This window comes from Ictidomys tridecemlineatus, chromosome 15 (genome assembly GCF_052094955.1).
Source record: "Ictidomys tridecemlineatus isolate mIctTri1 chromosome 15, mIctTri1.hap1, whole genome shotgun sequence".
Taxonomy (NCBI): Eukaryota; Metazoa; Chordata; class Mammalia; order Rodentia; family Sciuridae; genus Ictidomys; species Ictidomys tridecemlineatus.
This window is the reverse complement of record NC_135491.1, coordinates 55,415,133-55,436,109: the sequence shown is the minus strand read 5'-3', so window position 1 is coordinate 55,436,109 and position 20,977 is coordinate 55,415,133. Positions and strand designations below refer to the sequence as shown.

At 52.5% G+C, this 20,977-nt stretch overlaps 1 protein-coding gene across 2 annotated transcripts in view; it reads right to left on the bottom strand.

Moving 5' to 3' along the window:
• Cmip (c-Maf inducing protein) overlaps positions 1-20,977 on the bottom strand; it is a 193,477-nt gene that overhangs the window by 38,404 nt on the left and 134,096 nt on the right. The window contains exons 1-2 of one of the 2 annotated variants that reach the window (XM_040280056.2): positions 6,676-6,828; positions 2,037-2,198 (exon numbers count right to left, since the gene is read on the bottom strand). In XM_040280056.2, the coding sequence (XP_040135990.1) occupies positions 2,037-2,198; positions 6,676-6,693 (180 nt within the window). In that variant the 5' untranslated portion in view covers positions 6,694-6,828. Of the gene's footprint in view, positions 1-2,036; positions 2,199-6,675; positions 6,829-20,977 lie in introns of those variants that run through there. The other variant, XM_078032727.1, reaches the window with a different exon arrangement.

The window sequence follows — 20,977 nt, the reverse complement described above, 5'->3', positions numbered from 1 at the left end:
CCAAGGTCCACAGAGTCTCAGGTCCTTCGAGGGTGGCTGTCACTTTTTCTTTTGTTTTGTGGGGCAGGGACTGGAACCCAGGGCCTCGCGCACGCCAGGCAAGCCCTCTGCTGCCTGCCGAGCTGCCTCCCCAGCCCAGCCATCTCTTCCTAATTCCAGGGAGGATGTGACAGAGGACTGAGTCCGTGTCCGTGTTTCACAACCACGTGGCCTGGAGGATGGTTAGCTCTCCATGAGACTCAAGTTTCCAGGGGGGGAGTGGGGATCCTGCTAAGCACATCTCCTAAGGCTGCCGTGAGAGGACGTGGCGCTTGTGACAGCAACGCTGCCTAGAGCTGGAAGGCAGGTCGGGACACACAGAGAAGCACCTTCTTGAGTCTCAACTTTCAGAGCAACATATACTTTGTTTACAAAGTATTGAACCCAGTGCTTAACCTGTGAACTACATCCCCATCCCTTTTTTATTCAGACAGAGGGTTTCTCTGATCCCGGCCTGACACACAGTAGGCGTGCAGCAAGTGGAAGTGTCTTTCACTTTCTTCCTTTAAATATTCTTATCCCTCTACTTAGGGGTCAGCAGACTCAGAAAGGTTGCTTTAAAGCCCAAGAGGGTGGAAGGCCAAGGGGCATGTGGCTACCGCGAACACGCCTGAGGTGGGCTGGAACGCAGCCAGAGCGGGCAGCAAGGCCCGCCTGCCACCCCCGCCTCATCAGGATGACGGGCCTAGCTGACCTAATTTGATGGTGGTGTCGTGGTCCAGCCTGGTGAGGCTGGAGGGCTGGGCAATGTGGCCTCCAGTCAGAGCCAGGCAGCCCCCCACCACTGGGCTGAGCAGGTCACTCGGTGCCCTGGCCTCAGGCCACGGTCAGGGAGAACGTGAGTGCCATAGGAGAAGCTGTACGTGTGGCCGTCGGCTTCGGCCTGGCTTATGAAAGATGAGCTGTTCTCCCCGCTCTGAAGAAGTGTGAATGCAAGGCTGGCACTGGGCACGTGGTCTGGGAACTCAAGACCTTGGTGGCAATTCATTTCTGAGCCTGACTTTCCCCTTCTGCAGAGCAAGGCTGTCCCTCACCTGAGAACACAGCTGTGCCCTCCCCCTGCGCTGTCTCTGCTACCCACTCTCTACCTCCCAGCGAGGGACCCTCCGTTCAGCACTGCAGAGGCTCCTATACCAAGGGGCAGCAGCCTGGGCCTGCAGAGTGGGCAGCAGGACAGAGGGCAGAGGGTGCAGGAAGCTCACCAGGAGCTTGCAGCAGTGACCCAGGAGGGAGGAGGCCAGGGGACCACTCTGCTGGCTTATGACTCGTTCGACTCTGGGGTCATCAACTGCGGTGTGTCCGAGGGCCAGGCAGGTCAGGCAGACACACTGACTCTGTAAGCTCAGAACAGTACCTGCTTCCACGTGCTCCCTCCTGAGCTCGGGCAGGACTGACCCATGATCACCCGGGCTCAATGGCACTCCAGGCCCACAACAGACCCTGGCAGGTGCACACGTAGGGCTGTCAGTGGGCCGAGGAACCGGGCTGCTGAGTGACCAGTGATAGCCCCAAACTGCAGCTTTCTGACCGTTTTTAAAGAAAACCTGGAAATTCTCATTTTGTTGTGAAATCTGATTTTAAACCTTTAGGTTGAGTGGGTGATGGGGTAGAAAGCTGACAGAGGCCAGGAGGAGTGACTGGGGGGGCCGCAGGCACGTCACCCTCAGGAATGACCAGGTTTCCAAAGCCAGCACCTTGAACCTGGGGAACTCCGTTGCTGCGGCTGTCACTGCCACCAGCCCAGGCTGAGTCTGCTCTGGGGGGCTGGCAGGGGTGGCAGCTCTGCCCTCCTCCTGCTACACTCTCTGCATGGAAGCAGCTGGACCAACACCCAGGACCATAGGGTGGGAGCCGCTCGCTCCCTCTGCAACAGGAGAGGACGCGCCTGGGAGCAGTCATGGCGTCCGCTTCTAGGACGGGGCTGGTGCTCAGCGGAGGTGAGGCAAATGGCTTACAAGGGGACAGGGGTGCAAAATCAAGCCAGGGGAGCGCCTTACTTCTGAGAGCAGTTTTGAGACAATTTCCAGTGGGGCTTGGTTGATGGAGTCATCCTGCAGGGGGGATGTGAGGGCCATGTCCACCAGCGTCCGAATCTCCTTCAAGACAACTTCCCAACGGCTTGGGTTACTCAGGACTTTCTTGTATTTGTAAATCTTTTTCTGGGTGGGAGAGAGAAAGAGACAGACATCACTGAATTGAGGAGGGCAGAAGACACAAGCTGATTAAAGAATCCCGAGCATTAGGCTGCGCACAGGCCCTTGGGAGGGACCACCCGCCCCACAAGGAGGGGACACCTGGAGAAAGGAACAGCTTCATCGAGACCAGGTGCCTGCCGACAGTCAGCTCCAACCCTGGAAGAGCATTTCCCACATCGTTCCCACAATTTTAAAATGGCCCACGAAGGGGCTTTCTTTGAGTCAAAGGCATTGCTTCTGCAGATCCTAGGAGGTCCCTGGACAGTGGTGTTCAGCCACAGAACATGACAGCCCGGATGAGGGCCAGGACTTTGAGCCCAGTCAGGCGGGGCCGGGGCCGAGGCTGAGCATCCACCTGGAGAGAGACAGGAGCAGCTCACCTCTGGAGAGAGACAGGAGCAGCTCACCTCTGCTCAGCACCAGCTCCCAAGGCCAGAGTGGCTGGGTGGGGGCTGCAGCCTGCACCTGAGGCAGAGTCGGTTCCGCCCTCTGACATCATGGAAACACAGCGTGTGGCGGAGGTCCCAGCCGACGCTCCCTCCACACCGTCTCCACGGCGGCCTGCCCCACTGCCCGCTTGCCTGGAGTCTGCCTGGATGAACTCCTTCATTAAGCGCGCCACTCCTTGGGGAAAGCCTAATTTTAGTGTCACTGAGCCAGCAACCAGCTGGGGTGACTTGTCACAGTTTCTGAGACAAAGTCTGAATGGGGGAAAGGGGAAGGAGGGGGGAGGGTCCCCTACTGATAGAGGCTCCAACAGAAGCTAGCAGGCCACAGGCCTGAGGACCCGGTATCAGCAAGGAAGTACTGGGAACATGCTCCATGTCACACGAACAGCCGGCACTGGGCGCGGCGTCCCCGGAACAGGCGCCCCTTCTATAAACTGGGCATGAAGATGCCTCTCAGGCCTTTCAGTGTGTAACCCGTGGAAACCCTGCACCACGAGGGCCGTTCCTGCCACAAGTGCAGTCCAGGCGGGATGGCTGGCACCAACAGGAAGAGCTCTGCTGCCCATTCATCTCTGAAAACCTCGAGGCCGTGAAACACACCCCACAGCAGTGAGAGCACGCTCCCCTTTCCTCCCTCCATGTTTTTACGCCCCATGCTTGTCCGGGGCCTCTGGGTCGCTCGTCATGCCCCACTGTGGCCCACACAGACGGCATCAGGTGTGTTTCTCCCCCGTCATCGACAGATCTTGCCTCTAGCTCCCTTCTTCCTCATCCTCCCTGTCCTTCCGCCTGTCCACCCGCCCCCTTGCTCTCCTCTTCCACGCTCCTGGCCTCAGTGCTCTGTGCCCGCTCCCCCATTCTGCATGGGGATGAGGAAAGGGGCCCGAGGCCAGCAGGGAGGCAAGAGGGCAGTGTGCATCAGGAGGGCGGGAGGTCGGGACAGCTACGGAGCTTCAGGTCCTCGGGGACCGTCAGGAGCGCACAGCAAGCTCTGCTGGGGTGAACCAGTGGTGAGCGTTCTACCTTAACAACAAGACACAGCTGGCTCGCCCAGGCTTCTCTGGAACCATAACCAGCAGCCTGCCTGTTACCAGCACCTGAGCTGCCCCGCCCCGGTGTGGGAGCAGAGCGCTGCTGAAAAACAGAACAGACGCGGCCCAGTCACTCCAGGAGAGGACGGCTCCCCGAGCCAGAGCCTGTGGTCTTAGTGTGTGCCCAGAGAGCTGCTTAATTTTTAAATGACAACGAAACGGTCACAAAAATTCACCCTACGTGAAGAGCCCAAAGCTATTTAGTGGGACTGGAATCTTCCCACAGAATGTTCTAGATCTGAGCATGGCCCGAGCTCTCAGAGCCCTCTCTGCTGATCAGCCGTGACTTACTTCTGAAAGAATAATGACTTCATTCTTTTTTTGTGAAGATGATGCACACTCATTAAAAAAATTAAACATACCGAAAAGCACAAAGGAGGAAGACAGGCTCAAAAGGCCTCCACAATCCTACAATCCAGAAACAGCCGTCATGATGTCAGGTGAGCGTCCTCCCAGGCAACGTTCATGTACATTCTGCAGAGTGTGACCAGCTGTGGGACTGGCAGCTGCCACTGCAGCCTCCCACACTCCACAGAGACTCGGAGGCCTCCTGTCCGAGGCAAAGCAGGCCTGCACGACACCTGCACCAGTACGGCTCCAGGGACCAGCCCCACTGTCAAGACCCAGCCTTAGCACTCATCGGGGCCCTCCTCAGAGCAGGAAGGACAACGGCTCTCTGGCTCTGTGAATGTCTGAGCCCTGGCTTCAGGGCAGCATTCCCAGTCGGGCGCTGCCCCTGGTGAGCTGGTACGACGTGCACGGCATGGTGCTAAGTTGACAAGCACTGTCTCATTCAGTTCTCACAATGATCCTATGAGCCAGGGCCTGGCCATAGGTTAAGCCCTGTGGAAGCAGACCCTAAAGCAAAAGACTGAGCACAAATGGCTTATGACTTGTGAAGTGGTAGGGTGGCTGGAAGGGGAGGAGGCCCAGGAACAACCCCATGAGGCTCTGAAATCTGAATGCCAGTAACCAGAAAGGAGGAGCCAGGGACGGGCTGTGGGAACAGCAGGCAGGGGCTGCACCGTGACGTCACACATCTGGAGTAAGGGCAGGCCACTGTTTCAAAAGAGGCTCTGAGCCATGGCTTGGGCAGCCTGTCCAGGGCCACAAGGCCCCCACTTCTCGGGTGACAAATTAGCATATCTCTTCCCAGGAACTCTGATGAGCTCACCAGGCGATGAATCATGCTCTCAGCTTGGCAACATGGTCCTCCCCCAGCCCTCTCTGCCAGCGGAGGGCGGGGGGGGGTGGCCTTGTAGTTTGTCTAGTGTGGCTCCCATGGACACCGGATCCCTGTGAGCTGGGAGGTTGGGTGGATGGGGCCTTGGAACGGCCTTGTGACTGGTCACACAACAGGTGTGAGGTAGAAGGGAGCAGACTAAGTAGGGTTGGCAAAGTACAACGTGTGGCTCCCTCAGCCCAGCCCCTGCCTGTAGTCCCATGAGGACAGATGGCCTTACGTTCTTTAAGAGTTGTGACATAAAAATAAAAACCTAAAGTATATGCAACAGAAACTGAATGTGGCCTACAAAGCCCAAAATATGTGCTAAATGGACTTTTATAAAAAACGTTTGTCGGGACTTGGCTCACAAAGTCAAATCTCTGCCCAGGAGTGATCGTGAAAAAAGATGCACGAGGTCATCAGCCCTCAGGCAGAGGCAAGTTAAAACATAAAGACACACCACCTCACCCTTGCCAGGACAGCTGCAGTCGAAAAGATAATACCAAGTGCTGGCGATGATGTGGAGAAATGGGGCCCTTGTGCTCTGCTGGGCACACGTTCACAGCTTCTTAAAACACTAAACATAGGCTTCTCACGTGGCTCAGCCATTCTGTTCAGGGAATCTGCCCAAGAGAACAAAGACCTGCCCACAAAACTACTCCTGTGCCCATCAATGAAGGAGCAGGTAAGTAAGACCAGGTACAGCCGACAGACAGTGCTCCCAACACAAAGGACGGAGCTCACGACGCTGCATCGTGGGTGAGCCTCACCCCCCACATACCAGACACAAAGGACATACTGTAGATTCCTTTTTATGGAATGTCTAGAAAAAGCAAATTTGTAGGCAGAGAGTGGCCCAGTCGCTGCCCAGGGTTGAGGAATGGCAACAGGGATTAAATGACAGATAAGCCCAAGGACATCTCTGGGTGTATGATGGGCACAACTCTAAATTTACTAACACACAAATTCCACATTTACAAGTTTTATGGGATGTAAATTATGCCTCCAATAGGCTATTTCTAAATGATATCTTAGGGTGTAGATGTGGAGGTCATCAGACAAAGCAAAGGCCAGCAGGTTTGGTGTTGAAGAGTCCAGGATCTGAAGCAGACTTTGGCTTAAATCTGTACTTTATTTCATCCACCCACCCACCCATCTGTCAGTCAGTCACTCATCTATCCATTCACCATCCATTCATCCACACATCTCCCCACCCACCCACCCACCTATCTTCCATCCAATCGCCCAACAGGCTATTTGGCCCCATCCATTATGATAGGCCAAGCACTGTGCTAAACACTAAGACACCCAGGGCGAGCACAGCAGACAGGCCCTGGTGCTCGTGAAACTTACAGTCTGACTTGCACCTCAGTTTCTTTATCTGCAGGGCAGGAAAAGAGTAACTACTGTCAGAGGCTTGCCGTGATTATCCACTAAACATGTATACATAAAACAGCCCACTTCCTGGATAAGTAGCAACTAATAATCACCTACCCCAGCCCAGGAGTGAGCAGTCCAGAGCAGGCAGGACTCGGAGGGCTCCCAGAATCTGTGACTCAGTCCCACAGCTAACGACAAACAGAGGCAGCAGGAAGAGCCTCCTGCTTCCCGTCTGGCAGAGCCAGCCACTCCATTGCTGTCCTCACCCTCTCCGCTTGTCAGGGAAGGGACGTTACCTGGGCAACACCCGCCATCTCTCTGGTAACAGCTCCCGCGGCAGAAGCAGGCACAGACTCTGGAATTCTCAGGCCTGGGAAAGCGGAGCTTGTGGGTTTTCCTCGGGAGGCAAGCTGTCAACAGGAACGTGCCCCTCGCCAGGAGAGGCGTGGCTCCGAATGTACTGGAAGCGGGCCTCGCGAGGATGGGGCTGCGGCTCTGCTGCGTGGTGCAGCCTCTGAGGCTCGCACACACACCAGCACGCATGCTCCCACCTGTCAGGGAGAGGACGCCACACGGATGCTCGTGGAGCTGCGGAGGGGAGGAGGACCCCGCAGACAGGAGGCGGCAGGAGTCTCGGCCTGGCTTTGACTATCTCCCCAGGGCACGTCCTGGGTCCTAGAGCAGAGCTCCGGTCAGAAAGCCACTGGCCCAGGGACTGCTACCAAAGAACTTCACTAGAGTGAGCTAAGACTAAGCTCCAGTGCCATGCCACACTAGTCACACGCAGTTGCTAGTGGCCACCACACTGGATGACACAGAGAACACTTTCATCATGGTGGAAAGTTCCATTGGGCAGTGCTGCCCTGTGGAAAGGCTGGGTCTAGCCCGAGTCACTCTATTTTATAAAGCGGCAGTTTGCCATGAATAACTCCCTTTTGAGCCCAAGTGCCAAGGTAAAATGAGTCCACGCCTTGTTTGTACAAGTAAACAGCCACCATCTGCCCAGCACAACCTTAAGCACAAACTGGTAAGTACGCTAATCGTGCTAATAAATGCTGACCACCTGTGAACTTAATGGAACTGAATTACAAGTAGATGGACGCGTGGGCATATCAGACCCCTAGCAGAGAAACCAGGCCCACAGGCTTCTCGGTCTCACCAGCTGTAACCCCCTCTCGAGACCTATAACCCCAAGACTGGTTATGGTGGCACCCACTGACCCTCATTAGACCATCTGGCAAACGCATCACGAGGGCGACAGGCCACGAACCCGGGGCTCTGCGGTGGTGTTTCAGCTCGGCTCCGTCTCCCCGCCCCGGTGGCCCTAGCACACATCCCTCACCCTGACAGTCTGCTTCCCGGTGGAGGCTCACTGGGGTTATCTGACCTGACCACCTGCAGTGACTTGTGCCTTAGGATCCTCTCTGGCCTTGGCTTTTCAGTGGAACCTGTGGCGACCCAGACCCCATCTTAGCCTTTCTGTAGCCCACACATACCATCGTGTGAACTCAGTGTCACAGGTGCTAGTAATTAGGACTGGAACAAAAGAACTTGTCACAGCCTGCCTATGGCCACAAAGTGACCCATGAGTATTCAGTGGATTGTTGCTGATGGAAGAGGTCCATGCAGTTTGTGAACTTCTTGTTATTCAATAAATTCCAACACTGTGAAGACACAATGGTGTCCAGTCTAGTGAGTGGCATACCTCGCCATACAACATGTCCCGAAGTCTTGGGGTCCCCTCTGTCACCACACCCCAGGGGCCCAGCTACTCTCTCCTGCCTCTCCCCATCACTGCTGAGGGCCACTGTGTGCATTAGCACATGGCTCCTGTACACCCCTCAGGTGGGGACTCCTGTAAGGTCCGCCAAGGTTTGGTACCCTCAAACGGGCCTTGCACACCCAGGCAGAGGACCGGCTGGTCAACATCCCTGGCCTTCCCGACTCAAGATGCGCTCTGTCTGGGCATGTGGTGCGTGCAGCAGTCTGCGGTCTCTGCCAAGCCAGCGGCTTTCGCAGCCCGGCCTCTTGGGCACAGGTGCATTTTGGCCTGGTCTCCAACACTCCAGGTATTTTATTGGTGCACTGCAGCTGTACCTGATGATGGCAGCTGTTGTCACATTGCCGTACATCACACAACAGAACTATGATTTGGCCAAATTCCTCCCCAGCACTCCCCACCGCCGCTCTTTTGCCCTCTCCTCTACGGAGCTCTCCCTGATTTTCATGAGCTCCACCCCCACTTTTCTTTTCCTTTTTCTTCTCTAGCTTCCACATAGGAGAGAAAATGTATGACCCTTGACCCTTTGAGTTTGGCTTATTTCACTTAATATAATGGTCTCTAGTTCCATTCGTTTTCCTGCAAATGCCATGATTTCATTTTTCTTTTTAGCGGAATAAAATTCCACTGTGTCTAGGAACCACATTTCCTTTATCCATTCATCTTTTGACAGACACTGAGGCTGGTTCCATAGTTTGGCTATTGTGATCTGCGATGCTATAAACATGGGCAGGCATGCATCATTGTAGTAAGATGCCTTTAATTCTTCAGAAAAAATACCAAGGAGTGGTATAGCTGGGGCATATCATTCCTAGTCTTTTGAGGAACTGATTTCCATAGTGGTAGTGCTAATTTACAGTCCCACCAATAGTGTAAAGTGTTCCTTTTTCTCCACACCCTCTCCAGCATTTATTATTATTTGTATTCTTGATGACTGCCGTTCTGACTGGTAGGGAATGACATTTCAGTGTAGTTTTGACTTGCATTTCCTTAACTGCTAATGATGTTGAATGTTTTTTCATATATTTATTGGTCATTTTTATTTCTTCTTTTGAGAAGTGTCTGTTTAATTCCATTTGCCTATTTATTAGTTAGGCTATTTAAGTTTTTTGAGTTCTTTGTATATTTTAGATATTAATCCTCTGTCCAGAGTGACTAGCAAAGATTTGCTCCCATTCTGTGGGCTCTCTCTGCACATTCCTAATTGTTTCCTTTGCTGTGCAGAAGCTGTTCCATTTATTAACTCTTGGCATCATTTCCTGAGCTCTCAATAGGGGTCCGATTGCAAAAGTCGTTGCCTGTGTCTAAAGGCTGGAGTGTTGACCCTGTGTTTTCTTCTAGGAGTTGCATAGTTTCTGGTCTAATTCCAAGGTCTTTGATCCATTTTGAGGTGATTTTTGTGCAGGGTGAGAGAAGGGTCTAGCTTTATTCTTTTACATATGTTGTCCCAGCACCATTTGTTAAAAATGTAAGTTTCTGGCCCTTGTCTAGGATTAGATGACTGTACCTGTGTTGGTTTGTCTATCTTCTATTCTCTACCACTGGTCTGTTGTCTATTTTTATGCCAGGACCTTGCAGTTTTTGTTACTACAGCTCTGTAGTATATTTTGATGTCAGGTATTGGGATGCTTCTAGCATTGCCTTTATTTGTTTAGTTGTAGATGGACACAATACCATATATTTAAGCTTTAGGTGGACACAATATCTTTATTTTATTTTTATGTGGTGCTGAGGATAGAACCCAGTGCCTCACGCATGCCAGGTAAGCGCTCTACCACTGAGCCATGATCCCAGATTCCAGCATTGCTCTTTTGACTTAGAATTGCTTTGACTACTATTCTTCCAAATGAATTTTAGAACTGTTTTTTCTAGTTGTGTCATTGGTCATTGGATAGCACTAAATCTGTACATTGCTTTTGGTATATGGCCATTTTAACAATATTAACTCTGCCTGTCCATGAATATGAAAGATCTTTCCCTCTCTGAGGTCTTCTTCAATTTTTTTGTATTTTATTTTTTGTATTTTATTCAGAGACAGGGTCTCTGAATAAATGAGACAGGGTCTCATTGAGTTGCTTAGGGCCTCATTTTTTTTTTTTTTTGCTAAGGCTAGCTTTGAACTTTTGATCCTCCTGCCTCCGCCTCCTGAGCTGCTGAGATTACAGGTGTGAGCCACCGTGCCCGGCCTGTTCCTAGTTTTTATTTGTTTGGTGAGGTTATTGTGAACAGAACTGTTTTCCTGATTTCTTAGCAGATTCATTGTTGGTATATAGGAAAGCTATTGATTTTTGTATGTTGATTTTGTAACCTGCTCCTTTGCTGAATTTATTAACTCTAGCAGTCTTTAGGTGGGGGTTTTTGGATCTTCTACATATATGCTCATATCATCTGCAAACAGTGATAACCTGACTTCTCCCTTTCCCAATTTTAACCCTTTTATTTCCTTCTCTTGCTGAACTACTCTGGCTAGAATTTCTAGCACTATATTAATTAGGAATGGTGAGAGGGGATATATCTGTCCCAGATTTTAAAAGAAATGCTTTCAGTTTACTCCTCACTGTGATGTTGGCTTTGGGTTTTTCATATATAGGTAGGTTCCATCTATCCCTAGTGCCTTCAGTTTTTTTTCTTTTTTAAATTCAGAATGGGTACTGAGTTTTGTGAGGCCTTCTCTGTATATACTGAGTGACTAAGTAATTTTTGTCTTTATTTCTATTTATGTGATGAATTACATTTACTGGTTTGCATGTGAAACCATTCCTGCATCTCTGGAATAAAACCAACTTGGTCATGATGTACGATCTTCTTAATATATTGGTGAATACAATACCTAATATTAAGTATTTTTGCATCTAAGTTAACCAGGGATACTGATCTATAATTTTCTTTCCTTGGTGTGTCCTTATCTGGTATGAGTGTGATACTGGCTTCATAGAATAAATCTGGAAGTGTTCCATCCCTTTTTATTTTATGGACTATTTTGAGGAGCATTAGCATTATTTCTTCTTTAAAGATCTTGTAGATTTCAGCTGAGAATCCATCCATCTGGTCTTGGGCTTTTCTTTGTTGGGAGGTTTTTTATACTGTTTTTGGTCCGTTTAGATTTTCTATATCCTCTTGATTCAATTTTGGCAGATATTATTTGTCTAGAAATGTATCCATTTCTTTGAAGTTTTCTAATTGGAGTATAAGTTTTCAAAATTAGAAATTAAAACCAAAAACCCTTCAGAAACTACATAAACACATGGAGATTGAACAACACAATTTGAGTGATGAATGGGTGATAGAAGAAATCAGGGGAGAAATTTATAAAATTCTTGGACTTCAATAAGAATAGTGACACAACATACTAGAACCTCTGAGACACTATGAAAGCACTTCTAAGAGGAAAGGTTATAGCCAATAGTGCTCTGATAAGGGCACTATCTAAGATCAGATCTAACAGAGGCAGGAGTTTCCTATTTGCTGAGCTGCTTTGTGCTGGCCTTCTCTTTATGACTCCAGAATGGCTTCCCTTGATCCTTCCCTTAAATCCTTTTGGCATTAAAGACCATTGTTTTGACTTCAGAGATGACAAAGGCCTTGTGACTGTTCCACATGTACCCCCAAACGACCCATCTGGCCCTAGGTCTCCATCATTAATTCAAGACAAGATTATCTCTGCACAGAGATGCCAAGGGTCACATGCAACTCTCAGACTTTACACAGGAGAACCGGAAGGCATTCATACACCTAACTGAGGGGTTTAAGTAATTACAAGATGCTCACCTTACACCTACATTACATCACACCTACAAATCAATACCCTCAGATCTCAATCTATTGTAATTGCATAGTTTTTTGTTGTTGTTGTTGTTACAGACTGGGCTCTCTGTTCTATAAATGTTCTGAGATTAGACTGAATACTACTTGTTTTTCTCTACAGCTGGGATTCTTCCCTTGCCTGAAGAGTGGAAAAGCTCCTGCTCTGGGGAAAAAGGGGCTTCACCTGCGACAGCCCACCACTCTGGCTGCCTGGGAGTCCAGGTGTGGGAAGCAGCTCTGCAAGGCACCGGCTCTTACATGCACATACATGGACACACACCTCACCACACTCCCACTGCCCACACAAATGCCACACACACACAGTTGAGGTCAAATTCACATACCACATAATTAACCACTGATAATTTTTTAAAGAGTTGGATCCAGGCACCCTTAGTATTCACACAATGTTGTGTACCCTTGGTCCCAAAGGAAGCTCTGTGCCCCAAGCAGCATTCCCTGCTCCCCTCAGCACCTGACAACCACTGGTCTCCTTCCTGTCTCTGCGAGTCCCTGTTCTGGACAGTTTGTAAGAACAGAGTCATATGGCAGGTGGCCTCTTGGGACTGCATGTCACACTCAGCATGATGCTTTCACGTTTGTACACACCGCTGCAGGTGTCAGGACTTGTGTCGCTCCTCCGTGGACACACCACTGTCGGCCCCTGAGGACGGGCACCTGGTTTTTTCTGCCGTACACACTGCCACTGCCTTTAGCTGACGACAGGAGGTCTACACCCTGCTCTGGGACCTCAGCTGCACCAGGACTGCCTGCACAGGCCACAGGGCAGTGCACGGTTTAATGGTCTTTCAGAGGACCACAGTTTAGCCAGGACAGATACTCAATTGTCGCCTGTTGGTCCAATAACTGACAGAGGGACTGATAACAACCACCTTCCAGGAGCTGTGGGCTCAGGATGGTAAAAGGGCATTGAATGCATGGAGGGCAGGGAGCAGGGGAACAACCAGGCCTGTGCACTGCCCATCTGGTTGCAGGGCAAGGCATGGTCCCATCACTCTAGCAATCTACTAATTACAGTGACGATGGCCACTGCTCAGCAAGGAGCAACTGCAGTGCAAGTGGTACCAGGGCGCAGGGGCTCTGCTTTCTGGAGGACCCTCAAGGCCAGGCCAGCGCTCAGTGCTTCAGGTGCATTAACTTTTCTAACCCCGCGTGGCGTACACAGCCCCACTTCACAGCCGAGAAAGCCGAGGCCGAGGTTAGTCACACAGTCTAGCTTTGCATCCTGGGTACCATCAAGAGGGGTGCACGTGGGTGCCTCCTGTGCCCTGCCCATGCTACCACTTCCTATCATCCCCCCAACATACTCAGCTTGCCTCCTTGGCTGCCCAGGGGCAGGTGCAGCCTGGCTGCTGCTGGGTGCCCAGCTGACACGTACCTGGAAACACAGGCTCCTGGGGAGACCTGCAAGAGCCCCGGAAGAGCCCACCAGAGGCAGCCTCACTGCAGCCATTACCACTGTCACAGAAACAGCAGGTTCTGGGCATCTCTGGTTACCTAGGTAACCATAAGTCTGCCTGGGGAGGAGGAGATGACCTGGCTTGGGTGTCAGGCTCCCAGCTGGGCACCACATCCTATCTGCACCTCAGGGTCTGCTGCACCTGGGCAGTCTGGCCACCATGGATGCTGTCTGAATGCAGCAGAAATCGAATGTGGCCGTTTTTCCCACTGAACATGAGCTCCGTGAGGCAGGATGATGTCTCAGCTGTTTCTTCAATGTGTGGCCTGATAACTGGAGCTACTTGGGTGCACAGCAGGTGCGCCTGGTTTTTGTAAAAGGTAGGGTCGGCAGGGAGGAGGACAATCATCAGAATAACAGCTAACAAGTGTTCAGTGCTTAGACTGTAGCAGCCTGGGACAAATCCTTTAACCCACTTCCCCTGCGTGGGAATCGGACTCCGACTCCCTGGGTCGGAGCGGGCCCTGGCAGTCCACTATGGAGCCTGCTGGGAAGACTGATGCTCCTGAGCCCTCTACGTGGTGAGTGCTAATCCACACGCCTCGGTGGGGTGCACACGCCTATCCTGCCTCATGATGCAGAGCAGACCGTGATGAGGAGGGATCGTGACCTTTCCCAGGGTCATGCAGCTGTTGTTGTGGATTCTGCTGGGCCTCCCCAAAAGATAGTCTGAGTCCTACCCACTGGATCTGACTGTGGTCATCTTTGTAAAGAGGAGGTCATACTGGATGAGGGTGGGCCTTAAATCTGCCTGGTGTCCTTATAAAAAGGCCACGTGGAGACACATTCACACATGCACTCTTGGGCACACTCAGAAGAGAAGGCCACGTGAAGACAGGCAGAGACTGGAGCACCACATGTGCAGACCCAGGAGTGTCGGGATGCACAGCCCCCAGAAGCTGTAGGCAGGGCAAAGAGCCCCCTGGAGCCGGAGGGAGTGGAGCCCTGCCCAAACCCTGATTTTGCACTTCTGGCCCCAGAACTGGAAGAGAACAGATTTCTGTTTGAAGGCCCCCAGTTTATGGTAATCTGTCCTGGCAGCCACTGGAAACCCCCCCAGCTGGCTGGTAGCAAACAAGGGCTGACCCAGGAGGCTGGCTTCTCAGGGCTCTGCTGCAGCTGTTCAAGTGACGGAGCGGGCAGGGGGGCCCGTGGGTCTCCGGGTGAGAAGGCCTCAGTTCCCGGCTTAGCCTCGGTTTAGACTGTTGGGTTTTACTTTCCTGGTGGCAACCTGATGCCCTGTCCCTTTCTGCTCCCTCAGTGGGTAGAAACACTGACATTCGCCTGAACACCGGCCCAACCCGTCACCCGATTGCATAAGCCCTGGTCCTCGCTGTCTCCGGGAGGCGGAGCCAGGAGGCCTGCACACCTGGGCACCTGCATCAGCAGTGATGTCAGAAGGAGCCGCCTGGGGTCCCAGGAGCCTGCAGGAAGAACTTCCAGGAGAACCTGGGCACGGACGTCAGCTAGAGGATGACGCAGGGGCCTTGGCAAAGAATGGTGGGGGAGGACCCCAGCTCAGAGCTTCTCTGTCACCAGCAGCCACCTGCACACCAGCCGACAACTCAAGCTGCCCACAGACCAGTTGAGCTCATGCCCAAACAAGCCCACCAGCGTTTCCACCCTGAACACACTGCAGCCCCCGGGGGTTACCAAATCTCAACAGTACAGTCCAATCGCAGGCCAAGCCTATCAGGCGGGTGCTGTGGATGGGTGCGACCCAGGCATCAGTGCTTTTTTGGGCACTGGTATACTCACAAGTCCATCTGTGCACAACTCAAACAGCCAGAGGGAAGCAACTCACGTCCACCCACACTGCATGATACACCACCGTGGTGCCAACAGACAATGGAGTATTATTCAGCCTTAAAAAGGAAGGAAGCACTGGCATGAATGAGCCTTGCTAAGTGAGCTGAGCTGGTCACACCAGGACAGCTCCTGTACAGGTCCATTCATGTAAGGTGATTGCAGCAGTCAGCCTCTCGGGGACAGAGAGAAGGGCAGCTGCCAAGGGCTGGGGGAGAGGGAATGGGAACTGTCTTTTCGTAGGTCAGAGCTTCATTGTGGGAAGGTAAGAAAGTTTTGGAAATGGATTGTGGTGATGAGAGCACAAAAATGTGACAGTGCTTAAGAACTGTACACTTAAAGATGGTTAAAGTGATAAATCACACTATGTTTATTTTAATACAACAGACTAAAGCATGTTTAGAATCTCCAGATGGCTAGCCAGGCGTGATGGCCCACCCTGTAATCCCAGCCTCTCGGGAGGCTGAGGCAGGAGGATCGAAAGTCCTAAGCCAGCTCAGCCACTTAGTGAGGCCCATAAGCAACTTAGGGACCCTGTCTGGAAATAAAATGTAAAAAAGGCTGGGAGGTGGATCAGTAATTTAGCACCCCTGGGTTCAATCCCTGGTACCACGGTCAGCAGGGGAGACCCCCATTTTACAAAGGGAAGAGGGGGAAAGGAGCCAGTTGAGGCCTGCCTTAGGGTCCTGGGCTGCATGCCTAAGTCCAGCCTGACACCCCTGGTGCTCTGGAAGGGCTCTCCTGCCTTCAAGTAGCCTTAACCCCAGGGGACGTGTTGACCCTGCAAACCTGCCAGGCGCTGGCACAATAGCATGCACAGCGTGGCCCTCAGAGCGCACTCCGTGCACGCCCACCAGAGGCGTTTCCCAGAGTCCAAGAGCTGGATGCGGCCACCCTGCCCAGCCCTGCACCTGGGTCCCCTGAGCTTCAGTAGGTGGCAGAACCTGTGGGTAGAAGGTGCCTCCCCCTTCCAGGAGGCTGACCTGGGGCAGGAGAGCTTGCCTGCGCCAAGTGGGTCCTCAGTGGGGTCCTCAACATTAGAAAGAAAAGGAGGGCCACCACCCCTGTAATCCCAGCACTCGGGAGGCTGAGGCAGGAGGATGAGACTTCAAAGCAAGCCTCAGCAATTTAGTGAGACCCTGTCTCAAAATAAAATACAAAAAAGGGCTGGGGATGTGACTCGGTGGTTAAGTGCCCCTGGGTCCAATCCCCAGTGCCAAAAACAGAAGAGGAGGAAGGTGACCCAGTGTAAGAATATTAGGAGCCGGAGCCTCAAGAATGGGATCAGTGCCCTTACCAGAGGGACTCCAGAGCCGTGTCGCCCTCCCACCACGTGAGCACAGCGGAAAGATGGTCATAGGAACCAGGAAGCAGGCCCTCACCAGGCACGGAATCTGCCTTGATCCCGGGATTTTAGCCCCCGGAACTGGAGAAATAAAGGTTGCTGCCTGTAAGCCGGCCAGCTTCTGATTTTGCCACAGCAGCCTAAATGGACCAAGCCACAAAAGAACACCTAGAGCCACCAGAGCCGGAAGGTGGGCAGGGTCGTGTCCTAGAGCTTTGGATGGGAGCAGATGTTAGCAGCCCGGGACCTCACCCCAGCAGGGAATCTCCAGCCTCCTGGATCCTCTGGCCTCTGCCTCTAGCAAAGCTACAGCAAATTCCATCAGCAGTGCACAGAGGGCTGCCAAGCTTCCCCCTCTGGCTGAAGAACTCTAGGGAGCCTTGCAGGTCCCCAAGCCCATGCTCAGCACACCCCAACACCTCACACCCTCAGCTCTGATTATTCTTATGATTTTTAAAAAAATTTTGTTGTAGTTGTAGATGGACAGAATGCCTTTATTTTATTTGTTTATTTTTATGTGGTGCTGAGGATGGAACCCAGGGCCTCACACGTGCTACTGACACTGAGCTCCAGCCTCAGCCCCATGATTACTCTTAAGATTTTTGGACTTCCCCCTTCCCAGCGAGGAAACTCCTGGGAACCAAAGACCCAGGAGTGTGCATTATAATGAACTGAGAGTGGGGCGGACCCACATTTGGATTTCTTTCCTCCTACTTAAAAGTTGTGCAGCCTTCGACAAACCATGTCACCTCTCTGACGCTTACTTTAATCATTTATAAAATGAGGACTTTAGTGTCACTTGCCTCTTGGAGCTGTTGAGAGGATTAAATGTAACATTCCAGGCTTGACAGTAACTACTGAGTTCAGTAGGTAAGTGCAAAAGCTGAGTGACAGACTGTGGTCACAGTGCGCCACACAGCAGTTAGAGAGCGGGGACACCCAGATCCACCTGGACCCACCTCCACCATCACCCAGAGTCAGGCCTGCCCGCCCACAAGGGATTGGCCCACACGCACAGCCAGGGAGGCCCACAGCCGTCCAGCACAGCTGGCTTCTCTGCAGAGGTGGCTGGGGAGGGGTCTGGGCAGGGGCTGGGCTTGCTCCACAGCAGAGATTCCAGCCACTGCAAGAAGCCCCAGCCAGGCGCTGCACTTCCAATTAAAGAGAAAAGAGGAAGGAACCCCGGGAACAGAGTCCTCACAGTGGCTAGTCCTTAGTATTTGTACTTTTTAGTAGTGTATTATCTGATTTTTAAAATAATATGCATTCTTTGAAAAATCAGGATTGTATAGAACAATGAGGACAGAAAGCAGAGCGGCCCCTGCCAGATGACACCTGCCTTCTGTCTCTGGGTGACCTCATTTCATGCATTCTCTTCCACACATATGTACACACATGTGAGCGCGCACACACACAAACCGGCACACGAATTTAGGTTGTAACATCCCTGTTGGCTCTTGACTCCCGTCGCCTCCCCTCCCCTCCCCTCCCCTGAATCCACACTACACTGCGACACCACAGCTTATGGTAAACACATGCGAGGCGAGCAGCCACAGTCCACAGTCCCCTCCTGCAACCACCGTGCTGCTGAAGCGTGGTGGGGCAGGGCTGCACTCCAGACCCCGCCGGGGAGAACAGGTGGTGCAGGCAGTCGCGCCCGGGTCGGCACCGTCAGCATGGCCTTGCGCCTTTCTCGTGGTCCTGATAATCAAACAGGTCCACAGAGCAGAGTCTGAGGTCCTCATTTTGTTCTGTCTGTGCACCTGGCCTGCTTTCTCATCACCTGCGGGAACCCTCCAAACAACTTCCCATCAATTTCCACATCTGTGTGCCTTAGCAAGCCACCTCCAGTGGGCTGGCAGAGGCAGGACGTCCATTCAAGACGTAAAGATGAGGACCTGGCAGTCCTGCTGCCTGAGCTGACTCCCACATGCTGGCTTCCTGGGGTCACCTGTGGCAGTGCCAATAGCCTCTGCTCAGTGACTGGGATAGAGCTCCTTCTCTCAGGCCTAGAGGGAGCAGAGCTCTGCCCCGTGGTTTTGGGCCAGGCCTCGCACCTGGGCTGTTCCCCTGGGCGTGGAGCCAGAGCCAGCGTGGCCTCTGGGATGGTCTCTGCATTTTTCTTTGGGGGGGGTGCTCAGAAAATGCTACCTCAGATTAGTGACTAACAAGGCCCCTGCTCCCATCTTAATTTGGGGTGCAAAGAGCTATTTGACCCCCCTGAGGAGGCAGGATCAAGTCACTGAAGTCACTGAGCAGAAGCTATTGGCACTGCCACAGGTGACCCCAGGAAGACAGTGACTTGATCCTGCCTCCTCAGGGGGGTCATTCAGCTAATACTCTCCCCAGGTGCTTTCAGAAACTCAGTTTCCTCGCGTGGTCAGTAGCATTTACTGAGAGATCTAAGCCCCATCTAGCTGAAAGCTTGTCTCAACAGAGGACAACACTCCTCCCTCCCATAATTTCACTTACCCAGGGCCAACCACAGTGTGAAAATATGAAATGGAAAATTCCAGAAATACACCACTTATGAGTTTTAGATAAAGAGTGGAAGAGTGTGATGAAACTTGTGGCGGCCCACTCCACCTGGCTGGGATGCAGTGTGTCCACCCTGTATACACTATCAGTCCCATAGTAGCCTCTCGGTTACCAGGTCAACCTTGCAGCATCCCATATTGCAGTGCTGGCATTCAAGCAACCTTGCTTGACTTAATAGTGGCCCCAAAGCACAGGAGTCGTGATGTGAAGGAGGTGTCGGGGCACAGGGCCCGGAGCATGGAAGCACACACTCTGGCACCTGCGGCAACGCTGCAGGCCACACAGAGGAGAACGCTATCTTTAGGGCTCTGAACCAGCTGAGGATTCAGGCATCCGCTGAGGGTCTTAGAACATGGCCCCCACAGATTGAGGGGCTGGCTGGGGTGGTTTCCTGGGGTGATGGAAAATTGGGTGATGGTGAACCTGAGCTTGACCGACAGGACACATGCACTTTGTTATATCTAAACTGCAACCTGATTTTGAAAAATCCTAGCTGTTGGGAAGGGTTACGGACAGTGGGAATGTTTTTACTATTTTCTTTGATCTCCTTAGTATTTAAAAAAAACACTTAAGTCAAAGTGCCACTGGGTTCAACCCCCAGTACCTAAATAAATAAATAAAATACCCTAGTAGATAGACTTTTTAAACGTCCCGACTAAGGGCTCTCCTACCCCTAAGAAGGAGCGGAGGTACGACACGCCAGAACACTGCTGGCCAGCGTTGACTGAAGGTGACTGTAAGTCTGCCCTGCAGCCTGATGACTTAATTCCCAGCACACGCTCAACAGGCATGTGGACACACACACCAGGATGTTTACACGGTTCCACCTGTGACAGCCCCAAACCGGACGTATATGTCCACGACAGAACAAACAAGTCAAGAGTGCGACCCAGCAACACAAGGACGAGACAACCGCAGCACGCAGCAGGGCAGCTGATAAACCTGACTTTCAGCCTAGATGCCAGGTCACAGTAGTTCAGGTTGCAGATTCCATTCAGATAAAGTCCAAGCATGCAGAACTAACCCGTGCTGCTGGAGTCCAAGCAGCAGCAGCCCTGGTGGGGAGGCTGGGGAGGCCGGGGAGGCCGGGGAGACCGGGGAGTTCCCTGAGTGCTGCTCTCATGATCTGTGTGCTTTCCCCTCGTGCTGTGCTGCAGGGGAGGTTTATCACAAAACAGACAGGACAGTCTGTTCTGAAGAGAGTCCTGGTGGGGAAGCAGGAACCTTGCCCCCACCCCAGCTGCCCTGGCCAGGCACGAGGCTAGCCTGGAGGCCACCACCCTGGGCTGCATCTCAGCTCTGCCCATTGCCAGCTGTGTGCCTGGGGACCAGCCCCCCTTCCCTCAGCTCCTTCTGTCAGATGGGGTTTCCTGAGATACACTACACAGAAGCCCCCCGCCCCGTGACTGGCAGTGGCGGGCACCTAGTAGCTGTTCTTTTCCTCTACTGTAAAGAAAGCCGGTGGGAGTTTTGGCTCTCGTCCCCAAGGCTGCCCAGCCCTCTGCCACTTGTTGGTTTCAATCCCAGAAGCTCCCCTTGTTGTTGGTTACAGGGTCCCCTGTGACCCACTAAGCGCGGCCTATGCTGTGGCTGGGAGACGCTGGAGACGGTGGACTCTCCCAGGAGAGTCAGCCTTGGGCCCCACTGAGCACAGGTGCAGGGGGACGCCCCAGGGCTGGGTGCCCCCAGCTCAGTAGGCCTTTGCTCAGCCACCTCTGGGGGGGGGCTGCTGGGTAGGGAGAGCCCTCCTTTCACAGTGCTCCTCGGAATCCCTCTGATCCCTCTTAAGGGGTCACTAAGACCTCTTTGACTGAGGACCAGAAATTAATCTGGATGGAATTCCTG